Source organism: Xenopus tropicalis, chromosome 1, assembly GCF_000004195.4.
Source record: "Xenopus tropicalis strain Nigerian chromosome 1, UCB_Xtro_10.0, whole genome shotgun sequence".
In the NCBI taxonomy this organism is placed as follows: Eukaryota; Metazoa; Chordata; class Amphibia; order Anura; family Pipidae; genus Xenopus; species Xenopus tropicalis.
The window spans coordinates 141,198,105-141,216,819 of record NC_030677.2 but is presented as its reverse complement, the minus strand read 5'-3'; the positions used below and the strand labels follow the sequence as shown (position 1 = coordinate 141,216,819).

General features: G+C 37.7%; 2 gene segments (V, D, J or C); both read left to right on the top strand.

Annotated features, from left to right (window-relative positions):
- Positions 1-1,642: 1,642 nt before the first annotated feature.
- LOC116412202 lies at positions 1,643-2,086 on the top strand. The segment is given in 2 exon segments: positions 1,643-1,688; positions 1,764-2,086. Coding segments are annotated over 2 exon segments (369 nt in total).
- A 2,302-nt stretch (positions 2,087-4,388) lies between these two features.
- Positions 4,389-4,820, top strand: LOC101734807. The segment is given in 2 exon segments: positions 4,389-4,434; positions 4,510-4,820. Coding segments are annotated over 2 exon segments (357 nt in total).
- The last annotated feature ends 13,895 nt before the right edge of the window (positions 4,821-18,715 follow it).

Here is an 18,715-nt window from a genome sequence, read left to right as displayed (position 1 = left end):
CACGGCTCATAATTACTAGTGATGAACTGAATCCAAGACTCTGTTCTGGAATCCTAATTGTTTCACATAACTGAATAAGAAACCTTATAGTCATGTGACTATAAAGCTCGACACAACTGAATTCAATATTTTCATCTATCCCAATTGATGAATTTATAAAACAAAATTTCAAATTTGAATAAGCAAATGATGGCTGGGATTTTGTTTGGAATTTTTTTTTATTTGACCAAATACAAAACGTATGGATTCTGTACAGAAAATGACTAGTTCATCTTTCATAAACATACTGTGACATGGACATATGGACATTCCTTCTACAAATGTGCACCTTTTATTAAGAAATGGTTGGAATTTAACAGTTGTTCTTTAGTGAAGAAACCAGAGTTAATTTTAAAAGCAGTTCAGCAAATAATGAGGCACAAAACCTAAAATCAGTAACAAAATAAATACAGAGAGCTATAATTTTACAGTAATGACAGCAGACCCAGAAGCTGCTGGGCACTGGGGGGTATCGCACTGCTTCCTTCTCCTTCTTGTCTGTAACTCTCAGAGGTATTTTATTGCAGAGCAAAATTTAAATAGGAAATATATTCTAAATTTAAAAGATGGAAATGTGATTGAGATAAAGATGACGGTTGCAGTTTCTTGCATCAATATGTCTGAACCTGAATTTAGACTAATAATAAATCTGTCCCATAGCTTTTAGCCAAACCAAATCTGAACATTTAAAGGCTCTAGACAACTGAACGTCTGCTTGAGCGTATTCCATTCATTCAGGTGCAGGCACAAGTAGGAGGCGCAGGGCGGTATTTATGGGATACGCTTCTCCGCTTGCTGAAAACATACGGCCTACGCCTCGTCTGGCATTAGCCTAACATAGCAGTTCAGTTGAGTAAAACTGACTAAAGAGAAAACAGTTATCATGAGCAACTACCTTTTCTTTTCCTTTAATCTTCAAAATAAATGGCCTTTTTATAGAACACCATAAGGGTTACCAGACAGAAGGTTGGAATGATAGGAGCCACCACAAGGAGATTGTCACTGCTCCTGTAGCAAAAAGTTGTGCTCAATGCTAAAAAGTTTTGAACATAGGGTACAGTAAGGATGTGATCACAGCTCACAAAAAACTGATCCCCCCGCACTAACCCATATCACCCACATTAATACATTTCGGGCCAGATTCAATTTTAGTTAAAACATATCTCAAGCTTACTCAGTAGAGGTAGTAGAGTAGAAAACTCAGTAGAGGTCTATGGGGAAATGTAAAATTGAATTAGAAGATAAGTGTTTTTTTCATCAAACTGAATATGGGCCTTTGTGTGAAGAGAATGTAGCTTAGATGCATATTACACACACAGACAGATTTAATTCAAAGAAAAAGACTTCCACTAATTCAGTTCAAAAATCACCTCAAGACTTGGAGTTTTTAATCACAAGTTTTTTCTATCACAGCTAATTAAATCATTACACTAATCACAGATGGCGATCAATAACTCATGCCTGTTATATAATCACTGGCAGTATTATGCAAATAACGCTAAGATGTTCTGTTGAGTTCTTTAAAAACCTGCAGCTCCCAGATAAAGCAGAGGAACCAGATGTGCTGCATCCAACTGCCTGACCCATAACTCACACTGTCAGTATGAAGTTGCTTCTTGTTTTTTTAATGTTTCTGGCATGTTTATCAGGTAAGAATGTTCTAAATATATTAAATAATACTCTTACACTCATATCATTTCATTAAAAACTATCATCTTTTCCAGGGGTCTATGGTGATGTGCAACTTGCCCAGTCAGATCCAGTGGTGATAAAGCCGGGAGGGTCTCACAAACTGTCCTGCACAGCCTCTGGCTTCACATTCAGTGACTACTGGATGAGCTGGGTTAGACAGGCTCCTGGGAAAGGATTACAGTGGGTGTCTGATATTAATGAGAATGGGGGTAGCACATACTATGCTGATTCAGTTAATGGAAGATTCACCATCTCCAGAGACAATAATAACAACAAGTTATATCTGCAAATGAACAGTCTACAAAGTGAAGACACTGCCGTGTATTACTGTGTTAGATACACAGTGACAGAATAACACTGAGCAGTGAAGCAAATACCTAATACAGATTTTCCCCACTCCTCCAGCTGGGGGCAACCAAAGCGCATTCCCCTTCCATATGTAAGGCAGAATAAAATGAACATGCTAGAAACCTGTCAACTTTTCTTTTTAACAATCTTATGCTAAAAATATTCTAAAGATCTGAAGAAAACAGGTTGTGAATCAAACTAATTATAGGTGGTAATTGCAAAAAAATTCACATTTTTTATTTCAGGTAAAAAAAAATGGATTCAAAAGATGATTTACAACATTAATTTTATTTTTATCAAATGGTTTCCAAAGCAGAACTTATTTTGTTCAGCAAAATTTTAGAAAACTGCATTTCTCAAATGGTTTGAAAATGCATGGAAAGTAGTGACTGACCTAAGTTACCATGATTATTAGCGATGGGAGAAATAATTCACCAGGCATGGATTTGTGGCGAATTTGTGAATAAAAATTTGCCAGGCAACAAAAAATTGTCACCCCCAGCAAAGAAAATTGTTGCACGTGTCAAAAAGGGATGCACTTTAAAAAGAATTGTTGTGCATGTCATTTTTTTCAATGCACGTCATTTTTGCCATTTGCAAAATCTTTTTAAATTTTCGCAAATGTTTCGCCATCATGATTAACCCATCAACCCATTTGCACAAAATAGATGAAAAGTAGTGATAAGTGAAATTTTTTGGCATGCAAGGATTTGCAGCGAATTTCCGCATTCCACCAATGACTGTTTGTTTTTTTTTTGCGAAACAGGCGCAAAATTTTGCCACAGAAAAAATTCACAGAGTGAGAAAAACTTTGTGGTCATGTCAAAAAAAGTTGCGAATGTGTCAAAAAAAAAGTTGCACGATAGCCATGTTTTGCAATTTTTTTCACAGCGTTACGAATTTTCCAGCAAAGCGAAATGGAACAGACTCGCTCATCACTACTAAAAAGCCCATAAAAAGCAATAGTCATAGTCCTGATGGATGTTAGCAGAGGTTATGTGCACCTAAGTTTAAAAGATCATCAAATATCACATAAATAGTGATTTGTAGTGCATGGCTAATAATTACTAGTGATGAACTGAATCCAAGACTGAATAAGAAACCTTATAGTCATGTAACTATAAAGCTCAAGACAACCGAAATCAATATTTTCATCTATCCCAACTGATAAATTTATACAACAAAATTTCAAATTTGAATAAGCAAATGATGGTTGGGATTTTGTTTGGTATTTATTTGACCCAATATTTTGTGGAGGATTTGGTATTTGACCAAATACAAAATGTATGGATTCTGTACAGGGAATGACTAGTGCATCTTTCATAAACATTCTGTGACATGGACAAATGGACATTCCTTCTACAAATGTGCACCTTTTATTAAGAAATGGTTGGAATTTTAAAAGCAGTTCAGCAAATAATGAGGCACAAAACCTAAAATCAGTAACAAAATAAATACAGAGAGCTATAACTTTACAGTAAGACAGAAGACAGAAGCTGCTGGGCACTGGGGGGGTATAGCATTGTTTCCTTCTCCTTCTTGTCTGTAACTCTCAGAGGTATTTTATTGCAGAGCAAAATTTAAATAGGAAATATATTCTAAATTTAAAAGATGCCAAGGAAATGTGATTGAGATAAAGATGACGGTTGCATTTTCTTGCATCAAAATGTCTGAACCTGAATTTAGACTAATAATAAATCTGTCCCATAGCTTTTAGCCAAACCAAATCTGAACATTTAAAGGCTCTAGACAACTGAACGTCTGCTCGAGCGTATTCCATTCATTCAGGTGCAGGCACAAGTAGGAGGCGCAGGGCAGTATTTACGGCAAACGCTTCTCCGTTTCCTGAAAATATACGGCCTACGCCTCATCTGGCATTAGCCTAACATAGCGGTTCAGTTGAGTAATACGGACTAAAGACAAAACACTTATCATGAGCAACTAGCTTTTCTTTTCCTTTAAATCTTCAAAATAAATGGCCTGTTTATAGAACACCATAAGGGTTACCAGACAGAAGGTTGGAATGATAGGAGCCGCCACAAGGAGATTGTCACTGCTCCTGTAGCAAAAAGTTGTGCTCAATGCTAAAAAGTTTTGAACATAGGGTACAGTAAGGATGTGATCACAGCTCACAAAAAAATCACAGATGGCGATCAATAACTCATTCCTGTTATATAATCACTGGCGGAATTATGCAAATAACGCTAAGATGTTCTGCTGAGTTCTTTAAAAACCTGCAGCTCCCAGATAAAGCAGAGGAATCAGATGTGCTGCATCCAACTGCCTGACCCATAACTCACACTGTCAGTATGAAGCTGTATCTTGTTTTTTTAATGTTTCTGGCATGTTTATCAGGTAAGAATGTTCTAAACATATTAAATAATACACTTACACTCATACCATTCAATTAAAAACTATCATCTTTTCCAGGAGTCTATGGTGATGTGCAACAGTCAGAGCCAGTGGTGATAAAGCCGGGAGGGTCTCACAAACTGTCCTGCACAGCCTCTGGCTTTACATTCAGTGACTACTGGATGCATTGGTTTAGACAGGCTCCTGGGAAAGGATTGCAGTGGGTGTCTGCTATTACTGAGAATGGGGGTAGCACATACTATGCTGATTCAGTTAAAGAAAGATTCACCATCTCCAGAGACAATAATAACAACAAGGTATATCTGCAAATGAACAGTCTACAGACTGAAGACACAGCCGTGTATTACTGTGCTACAGACACACAGTGACAGAAGAACACTGAGCAGTGAAGCAAATACCTAAATTCAGATATCCCAAACTCCTCCAGATGGGGGCAATAAAAGCGCATTCCCCTCCCATATGTAAGGCAGAATAAAATGAACATGCTGGAAACCTGTCAACTTTTATTTTTAACAATCTTATGCTAAAAATATTGTAGTAAATTATACTAATTCGCAAAAAAATTAAATTTTTTTATTTGTGGTAAAAAATTATTTCAAAATATTCATAACTTTCATTTTATTTTTATCAAATGGTTTACAAAGTAGAACTTATTTTGTTCAGCAAAATTTAAAAAAATTGCAGTTCTCAAATGGTTTGATGGAAAGTAGTGACTGACCTAAGTTATGATTATTAGTGATGGGAGAAATAATTCACCAGGCATGGAATTCTCATGTTTCACCATTGGCAGATTATTTTGCGACACATGCATCAAAATTTGTGCATAAAAAGTGACACACATCAAAAAGTATTGTCGCGAATATCATTTTTTTCGGCACCCGTCATTTTTGCTGTTTCACAAGTTTTTCGGTGTTTTGCAAATCTTGCAAATAGTGATGAGCAAAATTTTTTGCCAAGCATGGATTTGCAATGAATTTCTGCATTTCGCCATTGGCGAATTATTTAGCAAAACTTCTGTGAAAATTAACCGTTCAAAAATCTCTTGGGCGTCAAATTTAAAAAAAGGCGTAAAAAAAGGTGCAGTCGCAGAAAAATTGAGTGTAGTTGCGTCAAAAAGCGTGGACGGCAAAAAATAGACGTGGGTGAAAAAAATAATCATGCAACAAATGTGTTTCGCAAATTTTTCTGCGTTTGGCAAATTTTCTTGCCGTTTCGTGATTTTTATGGCAAAGCGGGACAGATTCGCTCAGCGCTATTTGCAAATTTTTCACCCTCATGATTAATCCATCAACCCATTTGCACAAAATAGTTGAAAAGTAGTGATGGGTGAAATTTTTTGGCATGCATGGATTCGCGGCAAATTTCTGCATTCCACTATTGGCGGATTTTTTTGAGAAACGGGTGCAAAATTCCCGGGTGAAAAACTTTGTGGTCATGTCAAAAAAAGTTGCAGTAAGAAAAGCAGCAAATGCATCAGAAAAAGTCACACGTGTCAAAAAAGTTGCACGATAGCCACGTTTTGCAAATTTTTTCAGTTTCACAACTTTTCCAGCAATGGGAAATGGAACAGACTCGTTCATCACTATTAAAAAGCCCATAAAAAGCAATAGTCACAGTCCTGATGGATGTAAGTAGAGATTATGGGGCCGATTCACTAAAGGTCGAAAAAACGAGTGCTATTTATAGCATGTGCTAAAAATATTATCACTTCTTATTTTTTGCAAGTTAATGATCGATTCACTAAAAGGACACTTGTCTTAATTGAAAAACGATGTTCTTGGCGTTATTTATCTGGCAATGAGTGGTTTTAAGCAATATTTTAACGCATGCCCAATAATTTCCGCCATGTGCAATACTTTTCGCCGTACTTGATATTAGTGCACGCTATTATACACGTAGCAGATACTTTCTGAAAACTACTTTTCTGAAAATGACCATTTCCCTGAAAACACAAGCATGCATCACTCAAGGACGATCACATACTTTAAAAAATCCGACTGCAAACTCCATTTTGTCACCACAGACAATCACCAGCTGCAATTTTGTTTAGTAACGCCTACTCCTGGGAGGCGCTAAGTTTCACAGTAATTATCACCACATTTTACGCGTTTAACGCTTCATATGTGTTTGTGAATCAAAGAAATATTCTTTCTATGCGATAATTACCGCAATGCGATAAAAATAACGCATTGAGATAATGCGCTTTTTAATGCGATATGAGTGATAATGCATGCAAAATTATGTTGATGAATCGGTACTTATTTATTGCATGCTTTGTAACGCAAAAAAGTATGCGATAAGCGTTAACGACCTTTAGTGAATCATGCAGTTTTTTTTACAGCGACTGTGCAATTTTTGATAAATGTGCCCCTAACTTTAAAAGATCATCAAATATTGCATAAATAGTGATTTGTAGTGCACGGCTAATAATTACTAGTAATGAACTGAATCCAAGACTCGGTTCTGGAATCCTAATTGTTTCACATAACTGAATAAGAACCCTTATAGTCATGTGACTATAAAGCTTGAAACTACTGAATTCAATATTTTTATCTATCTCAATTGATGAATTTATAAAAAAAAAAAATGTCAAATTTGAATGATGGCTCAGATTTTATTTGGAATTTATTTGACCCAATGTTTTTGGAGGATTTGGTATTTGACTAAATACAAAATGTATTGATTCAGTACAGGGAATGACTACCGCATCTTTCATAAACATACTGTGACATGGACATATGGATATTCCTTCTACAAATGTGCACCTTTTATTAAGAAATGGTTGGAATTTAACAGTTGTTCTTTAGTGAAGAGTGAATTTTAAAAGCAGTTCAGCAAATAATGAGGCACAAAACTTAAAATCAGTAACAAAATAAATACAGAGAGCTATAATTTTACAGTAATGACTGCAGACCCAGAAGCTGCTGGGCACTGGGGGGTATAGCATTGCCTCCTTCTCCTTCTTGGCTTTAACTCTCAGAGGTATTTTATTGCAGAGGAAAATTTAAATAGGAAATATATTCTAAATTTAAAGAAATTGTGATTGAGATAAAGATGACGGTTGCAGTTAATTGCATCAATATGTTTGAACCTGAATTTAATAATAAATCTGTCCCATAGCTTTTAGCCAAACCACATTTGAACAATTAAAGGCTCTGGACACCTTAACGTGACAATTTTTGCTTACAGATAAAATCATTTTTAAACTTTTCTTACATTTTAATATGCAAATTAGGGTTTAGATGATTTTACTATCAAGAAGACTCTTTTTGTGAAAAGCTTAGTATTTGGCTAAAAAATGATGGATTTGGTTCATCCCTAGTTTTAGGCAGCCCAGGAAAGACTGCAGACATAGGGTTGTCACCAGTCTGGTTTTCACCTGGACAGCCTGGTTTTTGAATGCTCTGTCAAGTTGAAAACCAGCAAATGTGGCAATCCTATGCAGACAGCATTGTGCGGTATCTATTTCCATAATTCGTGGGACCTGGGGTTTTTTTTTGCGATCTGTATCATTATACCTAAAATCTGCACTTTGGTAAGTGACATGGATAATGATGAGCAAATCTGTCCCGTTCCGCTTTGCCATAAAATTTGTGAAATGACAGGAAAAGTTTGTGAAACGTCGAAAAGTCAGCAAAACACTTTTGTCACGTGAATTTCTTGTCGCCTGTGTCTTATTTTTGTCGCCCCCGTCTTATTTTTGTCGCTTGCGTCTTTTTTTCATGCAACCACGCCCATTTTTGACGTGACTGTGGTCAATTTACCATTGCTCAATTGATGAGCAGCTAATTTTTCTGCAGTGAATTTTCACCAAAGTTTCACAAAACAATTCGCCAGCGGCGAAATGCTGAAATTCGCTGCAAATCCATGCCTGGCAAAAAAATTCGCTCATCACTAGACATGGATGACCATAAGGGTGAAGACACATGGAGCTACTAGTAGCAGCTACTTGTTGTGGCTACTAAAATAGACAATGCTGATCATTTACAGATAACTGTCTCTCTGTGTTTTTTTTTCAGTATTGTCTATGGGAGAGTATTTTCTGGTGTTTAGTAGCCGTGACAATTAGCTGCTACCAGTGCTGTAGTTTCTATATGTATGTATGTATGTATATCTTTATTTATTAAGCGCTACTTATGTATGCAGCACTGTACAGTAGAATACATTAATACAAACAGGGGATTATTAAGATAATAGATAAATACAAATTATAACAATAAATATAGATAAATACAAGATAAATACAGTTGCAAGTTAAGAGTCAAAGACACAAGAGGATGGAGGTCCCTGCCCCGTAGAGCTTACAATCTATATTTACAGGTTCGTGTTTATTTACTTTGGGAAATGCACTGACAGTTTTTGGAGCTTAAAGGTCCTAAATATATTACATATATATGTATTCATTCCTGTTTTAATCCAAATACCACCTTGGTAAAGAAGCCCTTCACAGCTGTTAGGACTGAAGCCTGTTACCCAGTGGTGACTAATTTGATCTACCCTGAGTGATGGATTCCACAATTAACTTGGCTTAACTTGTCCCTTTGTCCATGAAAAATAAGCAACTACATTATAGGCATGTAACGAAGTCAGGGAAAAGCAAGTTGTTATATACTATTTATATGTCTGAGTCTCTTTAAAATTGTATTTACAATTGTATTACTTTTATGTAGAAGTAACTCTAAAAATATTTTACTTTATTTGGACGACCACAAAAAAATCCTGTAATATGCGGAAAAATGAAAAAATCAGGGAAATGCTTCATGCATTATATATTGTTGGGACTACAAAAAAATACAGTGTAAAATTTTAGGAAAGCGTAAAATCTGGGTATGTAAAATTGAGGGTACACTGTATACACAAATTTTAGAAGACCAGGATAAATACCACTCTTGGCTATATTTCTGTAGTTTCACTTGATATATTTCTAAATAATGAACATGCATATTGTAACACGTGAAATGGGAAATATGAAGCATTACCCTAGATTCTCATAGATACTAAATGGTTTTTATACCCATCAGGTACAAATGCAAATCTGAGACCTTGGCACAGATCAGTGCAAGTTCATAAGCAGCATCCCAAGCTGCTGTGCAGTGACTGCTTCATTCTGTGCCTGTAATCTGAGGCCAATGCCAATATGTTACTATTACACTTATTAATAGGATTCTCATCAATCTTTGGTAAGAAAAGTCTTTAACAGACCATTATTGCTATCTTTTAATGGGGCTTATGTCTAAGCTACTTGTTTCTTTTTACAGGAGTTATTTCAGACATTCAACTAATACAGCCAGGCTCAGAAATGAAAAAGCCTGGAGAAACAGTGAGGTTAACTTGCAAAACCTCAGGGTATGATTTTGGCAGCTACAGTATGCACTATGTTCAACAGGTCCATGGGAAAGGTTTGCAATGGGTTGGAAGAATTAGAACTGATAACGGAGAGACAGCCTATGGTTCTACATTTAAGGGAAGATTTACAATCACCAAAGACAATTCAATTAGTACAGCCTATCTGGAGATAAGCAGCCTGGAGCCAGAAGATACTGCGACCTATTACTGTGCAAGACACAGTGAGAACTATTACGAAAACCCAATACAAAAACACTCAGCAACAACAGTGCTCATGTAACCACCAGGCAGCAGCAGCTGCTTGTCAAAATATATTTGTGGAATGTTCTGAAGTTTAGCTTCATGCTCTATAAACACTGTTACTCATATACTGTAAATGCAATAGAACCAAGGCAAGAACAACAAGCAAGGAAAGGAATCAGATTATTGTCTTGCTTCATCCCATTTACATGCATGGGATGATTATTCTAGATATGTTACACTGTTTTGCCTAACACATTTTTATCCAACACTGGCAAATTTTCACTTTGGCAGTAACCCATAGCAACCAGTCAACTTTGCCCAGTGTTTATAAATGAGACACAAAGCATGGAATTATATTACCAGTCAGATATATAGACTACCTTCTGATTTTATAGATGGCCCACTAAGAAAAATCTTTAAATATCTGAATTTAAAAAATTTTAATCTGCAGTAGTTCATCAGCTATGTGAGATGTCAGTGAACACAGTGAAACAGAGCGCACAAATGTCATTTGTTATAGTGCCATTGCGATACGTTTCCTGTGACCTGCAACCATAATGTGAAAGTACATCTACCCAGAATTAGACTTGAGGGCCGGGTCCTCCACAAAACTTAATTAGAGTGTTGATCTGATAAGAGGGTGCTGGATACTAGGTGATGTCACGCTTTAATGCAATTTGGAACAGGAGGCAGGACAAACCCCCGTTCCTTGGACACAACCACAGATTCATTCATTCAAAAACTAACATTGTTGCACAAACCGACAGCATTTATTGAAGGCGCTTGTGTTCAATGCTGCTTCTTGCACTTCTGTAGAATTGAGCTCAGGCCTTGTGCAACTTTCCTGCTTAACAAATGGGTGCATTTACACAGGGGAACCCTGGAACCACCACCTTAAAGCTGGTGGTAGGGTTCTCACAGTGGCTAGTGTTAATACAGGCAGAGGAGTTGCAATTATGTCTGGTGCAACCTCCCCATTTGGCTGCAAATTATGGGAAAAACACATGGCAAATTTTGTCTGCAGTTGCACTTTGCACACTGCAATTTTATTAGTCAATTACTCTTATTGTGTTCTGTTACTTTACTTATTTTCCCCACACCCGTATTTTGCTGGGTCCTATACAGTCTGGCTTTCAACATGCAGACAAGGTGCATCTTTGTTCTCTTGCTTTCTCTAATACATCCTTTTCTGTCTTGTCTGCTTATAAAAGCAAAAGCATGCCTCTCTGCCCACCCCTCATTAATACAGCACTGCTAAATGCAGTATAATTTATTTTTCTCATATTATAAAATAAAGGATCTGATTCTTAGTAGTGGTTGTTAATTACAGTACAGAAGTACAGAACGGGGACTTATACTTACACTCCTTTCCTCTAACCTTAAGGGGGGGGGGGGCTCTGGTGCTCTGATCATTTTCATGGGAAAAAGAGAACATCCCCTATCGGCCTATAATCCCCTCTAATGTACTTGTACTGAGTAATCATGTCCCCTCACCTTTTTTCAAGAGAACAACCTCGACCTTGACAGTCTATCCTCATAGTTTAAATCTTCCATAACCTTTACCCATTTAGTTGCAGTCTCTGCACTCTCTCCAGCTCATTAATATCCTTCTTAAGGACTGGAGCCCAAAACTGCACTGCATACTCAAGGTGAGGCCTTACCAGGGACCTATAAAGAGGCAAAATTATGTTTTCATCAGTCAGTGACCTTTTATACAAGACAGCACTTTATTTGCTTTAGTAGCCACAGAATGACATTGCCTTGAATTAGACAATTTGTTATTTACAAAAATTTCAAGATTTTAAATTAAGGATACTCCAAACACACTACCATTTTCCATTTTGCTGCCCAATTTTCTAATTGTGTCAAATCTCTCTGCAAAGCGGCAGCATCCTGCATGGAACTTATAGTTTTGCACAATTTAGTATCATCAGCAAAAATAGAAACAGTACTGTCTATGCCCACCTCCAGGTCATTAATAAACAAGTTAAAAAGCAAAGGCCCAAGGACTGACCCCTGCGGTACTCCACTAACCACACTGGTCCAATTAGAAAATGTTCCATTTACAACCACTCTTTGTACTCTATCCTTCAGCCAGTTCTCTATCCAATTACAAATATTATGTTCTCGGACAATATTCCTTAATTTTATCATTAACTTTCTGTGAGGTACTGTATCAAATGCTTTAGCAAAGTCCAAGTAGATGGCATCCAATGCCAAGGCATGATTTATTATGCAACAAAACCGTCAAGTGAGAATACAAAAATACGCCATAAAAAACTCAAGCTCATGTAGCAGTCAATGCCAGATGTCATTTTTACAACTGGAAGATCTTTCTTTGCTTCCATGGTTTAGGGGTTTTTAGGGTTTTTTGATGCTGGCTTTTGTGCGACGATTAAAAAAAAGTCACAGTTTGTGTGACAAAACAAAAAATTTATGGTTTTCATATTTTTCTATGTCTTTTCTGTTTGTGCTTTTTCAATTGGGATCTTTTTTTTGATTAATGACTCAAATTCATAGAAATGAGTTTACCGTATATACTCGAGTATAAGCCGATCCGAATATAAGCCGAGGTACCTAATTTTACCTAAGAAAACTAGAAAAACGTATTGACTCGAGTATAAGCCCCTCAATGGTGCAGCAGGTTGGAGGTCCGTAATCATAGGACTACTAATTTTTAAAGAAAAGCTCCATTTATTCAGGCTATGGATTTTCCAGCAAACAGCCCTAATATAAACAAATATGAGTGTATTAAGCAAGGCTAGGGCCCACGGTTAGCACAAGGAAATCATAACCAACTTATACTAAGCATTTCAACAGTGTGGAGTAATGAAAAAAATTGCTCCAGTGGTAGCATTCTATGCCCATAAATCCGCAGGTAGCGGCATATTTAAACTGATCACTTGCTCAGTAGGTATCAGTTAACAGTCTTAGTAAGTCTACGGTTAGAGGGAGGTGCCACGGTGCTCCAGTGTGTCCCAACGTGCAGCGGCACGAAGCGCATAATGTCGCGCCGGCACCCCGCTTGTACATGCTGCTTAAGGCCGCGCAACTACCGTATTCCATGTAGTTTGGGTGCAACTACCGTATATACCCGAGTATAAGCCGATTGTTACTTTTTAAGCACATTTTTAGGGCTGAAAAACTCGGCTTATACTCGAGTATATACGGTAGTTGTGGTTTCAAAAAAACTATAAAACCACAAACAAAACAAAATCTGAATGTTAATAAATGCCCCTATATATTTGCTCCCAACTTATTACTGTAGTGATTTTTCTCCCTGCTGTTGCTGGTTTCACATATCTATAGTGATATATAAATGACAAAAGAAAGCAAAAGCTGACACAAAGGGGCAAAATGTTTAGAGATTAACACATATTCCTATGGGATTTTTAGAAGCCTATTTATCTATGATTGAAATTTAGAATTCACCAATTGGGTGGGTAGGGAGCAGGGGAGTGGCTGGGTACTGGTTGCAGTGTGCGCCGGACATCTCCAAAGGTTTTTTTGCAGGGGGCAAGGGGCCTTACAATGCCTGGTTTACACAAGGCTTATTTAAGATTGCCAGAGTTTATTACACTTGGATAACTTTAGAGACTCTGTGGAGGGGTGCAACTCTGGGGTGGACCAATACTTGGTGAAACATACCAAAGTGAATTCACAAATGATCTAGAAGAAGTATAGCGATAACTTAGGAATAAGTAGGGTTGCCACCTTTTCTGGAAAAAATACCTGCCTTCCTATATATTTCCCTTTCCACCCCTGTTAATAACATTGGCATTAAGCATCATTTTTTACCGGCCAGGTGACAACCCTAGGAACATGAGCAATAAGGGGCATAAGACCCTTGAATACCTGGCTATTCCTGGATAAAAGGCCGATCCTAGTCGGATTTGGGTGTTTGGCTGGCCATGTGTTTTAGCATGCACCAAAGTGCTGAAAATGACCCCCACCACCTCTGATCAACTTAATTGTAAAGTATCAGTAAGCATGAGCTCTGCCACTTAGACTAACAGCATGGGTTTCCAGTGGTGTAACTATTATACAGTAAACCCCACAGTCACAGGGTGGCCCTGGGCACAAGGTGGCCTGGGCTGTGGGTCCTACTGTCCCAAATCCCCAGACCCACTTTTACCCAAAGTATGGTTGCCACCTTTTGTCCGGGTACATACTGGCCAGCCGGGAAAAGGGGAGAGAGGATTATGTTGGGGGGGGTGGGGGGTGGCTAGGAGAGGTGGCAATGTGACGTTACAGGGTTACAGAATTGTCAGGGCTATAGAGAGTCAGCAGGAAGAGCTGGTATTTTAGAGGCTAGGCCACTAAAATACAGGCCAAGTGGCAACCCTAGAAAAAAGATCAGTGACATATTTTGCATGGATTAAAGCATCCTTTTGCATTTTCTCAGCAAAATCTGTTGGTAGGTGCACTGACAGGCTGATGCCATGCATGCAGGTATGTACACTAGTGGAGAAAAGGCATGGTGCATATGGTGCTTTATAAAACACTCGCCCTTCTCTCACCTCACTGGTAGAGATCTATCTCAGGTGGCTAAATTGCTCTGTTGGACTTTAGCCTAATTAATCTAAAATTCTTAGCACTATGTACTGGTATGAAAATATAAAGCATCTTTAAGAGAAAATATATAAAGGTCTAAGTTCTTGTTCCAATAAATACATATCTTTTGTTTCAGAATAGTTTAACACAATGTAAAGGAGGAGTATAGGTACTCATGTTGGTTATATTAACCCTTACCAATTATGCAAATAACAGTCAAATTTTCTACTGAGCTACTAGACACCTGCAGCTCCCAGATAAAGCAGAGGAATCAGATGCACTCCATCCAACTGCCTGACCCATAACTCACACTGTCAGTATGAAGTCATTGCTTGTTTTCTTAATTTTTCTGTCATGTGTCTCAGGTAAGAATGTTCAGGTGATATTAGATACTTATATCTCTCAAGATATCACTTTAATAAATGTTCTTTATCTTTACCAGGAGTCTATGGTGATGTGCAACTTGCCCAGTCAGACCCAGTGGTGATAAAGCCGGGAGGGTCTCACAAACTGTCCTGCACAGCCTCTGGCTTCACATTCAGTGACCACTGGATGAGCTGGGTTAGACAGGCTCCTGGAAAAGGATTACAGTGGGTGTCTGATATTAGCGATGATGGGAGTACTAAACGCTATGCTGATTCAGTTAAAGGAAGATTCATCATCTCCAGAGACAATAATAACAACAAGTTATATCTGCAAATGAACAATCTACAGACTGAAGACACTGCCGTGTATTACTGTGTTAGATACACAGTGACAAAGACTCACAGAAAACACTGGCAAAAACTCCCATCGCTTTTCCATAATCATGCAGCAGAGGGCAGCAGACTAACAAAGGATGACACTCACACAGCCTACACACTCACTGTAATCATTACCTAAAAACACTAAGAAAGTTGCAGTTTAATTTATTCACCAATTCATAAACCAGATTATCTGCCAAATGAATTGTCCCAACCAGCTTTTGATAACTGACCCCTAGCAGGCCATCATTCTGAAAACAGCTCTCACAGAAACAGAGAAGTGCAAACAACCACGCAAATGTAGAAATTTGCCATCTAAAAGCTTGCAAGTTTCTATAGAAGTCAGTGGGAGTTGTCAAAGGGAAAGTCAAGCCATATTTTCTCAAATGTTTTGAGTTTGTAAACTTGAAAAATTTGAGGTATTTGTATACGAGTTTTTTATTCAAACGACTTTTTACTTATTAATAAATAATTTACTTATAATAAATAAGCCAGCATTTGCTATGTCAGTGAGTTCGATTTAGAAAAGCAAATTTAAATTCAAAACTCAGAAACTGGTAATTAAACTCATGTTCTACTTATTCCTATGGGATTTTTAGAAGCATATTTATCAAATTGTGAGTCCTAAATTTCACCCATTGTTAAATATGCTTTTAAAAATCCCATAGAAAGGAATAGAAAGTGGGGGAATTTATCTGTGGTGAGCTCCCAAGTGCCAGATTAAAGCAACTTCACATACCAAATAACCTTTTCTCTCTCTGATTTCTAAGAGTGTTAAGAAACAAGAATGTTGTGACACAAATATTTAAACATAATTATAGAAAGTTAAACTACAAACAATTGCATCCACATAAAAGGTTTTTAAATAAAGAATGATTTATATTATCTCTAATATGAGGTGACGATATTTACCATATAACTGACCCGCTGAGTACAGTACCAGTTTGATGCTGGGAAAATGATTTTCCATGAGAAGATTGGGCATGTTTACTGATAATTGTTTGTACACCACTATGAATGCAATGTGCTGAAATTATTCTGGTGAATATTGTCCGGCATATTTTGTAGTGCGAAAAAGTCAATAGTGGATTTACATTTTACATCATAAAGAAATGCCATATGTGGGATATTAGCATGGAGGATGTGACATAGATAATGACATGTAAAAGTGGCTGCCCTATCTTTATAATTGTAATTTGCCAGCCTTAACCTGGAGAAAGTACTGTTAGCGAAAATATGCTTTAGTGCTTATGATATATCGTTTACGTTTTGAAGTTTCGCACTGCTGCCATGAAGCCAGTTAAGGTTCTTGCCTTAGGTGGCAGCACCCAGAAGGGACAAAATGTTGCATTTGCACTCTCTGCACTAGCGATGTGGCCCATCCTTGCCCCTCTCCAACGCTGACAAGTCAATCACAGGGGAGAATGAGGGGGCAGCATTGGAAAAGCCGCTTTGGGTGGCACAGAGGCCAGGATTGCCCCTGCACACTACCATAATTTCGCCTGGCATAAAGATGTAAATGTGCTCTAATGTGAATGTAATTAGCCCAAACTTGTCATGCTCACCCATAAGTAAATAGCCAATATTGTGGCAAATTTTTATTTTTGAGCTGAAATACAATCATTAGTAAATATGCCTTATAGCCTCTCTGATAGGCTGGCCACAAGTGAGAAGTCAGTAGCCTTCATAGGGTTCTAGGACACAAAGAGATTTGTCAACCACATTAAATCTGCAGAAAATGCCTTCCTCTTGCCTAACTTTCAGATCTCTGCATCTAAACCACATTTATTGTGGGGAAGCAAGGCATTTTATGAACCTGTGGCAGCTTACTGTCTATCTATCTACTTATAATCTTTAGTGTACAAGATAATAGGTTTATACACTTGAAATTCTTGGGACACTAATGTCCCTTTTTATCAACACATACAGTATTATGCAAATGACAATCAAATATTATGTTCAGATTGCAGCTCCCAGATAAAGCAGAGGAATCAGATGTGCTGCATCCAACTGCCTGACCCATAACTCACACTGTCAGTATGAAGTCATTGCTTGTTTTCTTAATAGTCCTGTCATGTTTATCAGGTAAGAATGGTCAGATATTTTTTCTGCTGAATTCCTTAAGATATGATGTTATTAAAATGGCATTTATTTCTCTTTTTTTTCTAGATGGTCACTGTGATGTGCAACTTGCCCAGTCAGACCCAGTGGTGATAAAGCTGGGAGGGTCTCACAAACTGTCCTGCACAGCCTCTGGCTTCACATTCAGTGACTACTGGATGCACTGGGTTAGACAGGCTCCTGGGAAAGGATTACAGTGGGTGTGCCGTATTAGCAGCGGCAGCGGGAGTAGCACATACTATGCTGATTCAGTTAGAGGACGATTCACCATCTCCAGAGACAATAATAACAACAAGTTATATCTGCAAATGAACAATCTACAGGCTGAAGACTCTGCCGTGTATTACTGTGCTAGAGACACAGTGACAAAGGAACACAGAGCAGTGCAGCAAAAACATCATTTCCTTCCACAGTCCTGCAGTTATTTTGTTTTTTTCAGATGTTTTCAGATGTAATGTTCTTGTGTCCCTTCAGCAAATAGCAGAGCACACATTTTATACAACCATTTCTCTCTCCAGCATGTCCTTATGGAAAAGCAGTTCCCACACTAATTCCCATAAACTGTGCTGCTTCACTAGAACTTGGGCTCTAGGAGTTCTTAAGAGTCATGTATTGCTTAATTTATCCGTTAACATATCACACAGATCTTATTAATTAATGTTATACAGTTAAGAGCTTCTCAGATATTAAAGTCAGCTGTAACTTTTATTCAAAGAAGTACAATAAGGACCTGATAACCAGCAGCTTAGTTACAGTAAGGGCCAAACTGTAAGCAGCATACTGTATATTCTCTTTGATATAAGCTTTGTCACATGATGTCTGAAAACATTCAGTGCAGAAAATGTTTTTTTTTTACATCAATTGTATTTCTACATTAATGTCTACATACAACGGGATTCACTATACTAATATACATAGTTACATAGTTACATAGTTACATAGGGTTGAAAAAAGACCAATGTCCATCAAGTTCAACCCATCCAAGTAAACCCAGCACACCCAACCCACACCTACCAATCTATACACTCACATACATAAACTATAAATACAACCACTAGTACTAACTGTAGATATTAGTATCACAATAGCCTTGGATATTCTGATTGATCAAGAACTCATCCAGGCCCCTCTTAAAGGCATTAACAGAATCTGCCATTACCACATCACTAGGAAGGGCATTCCATAACCTCACTGCCCTCACCGTGAAAAACCACCTACGCTGCTTCAAATGGAAGCTCCTTTCCTCTCATCTAAAG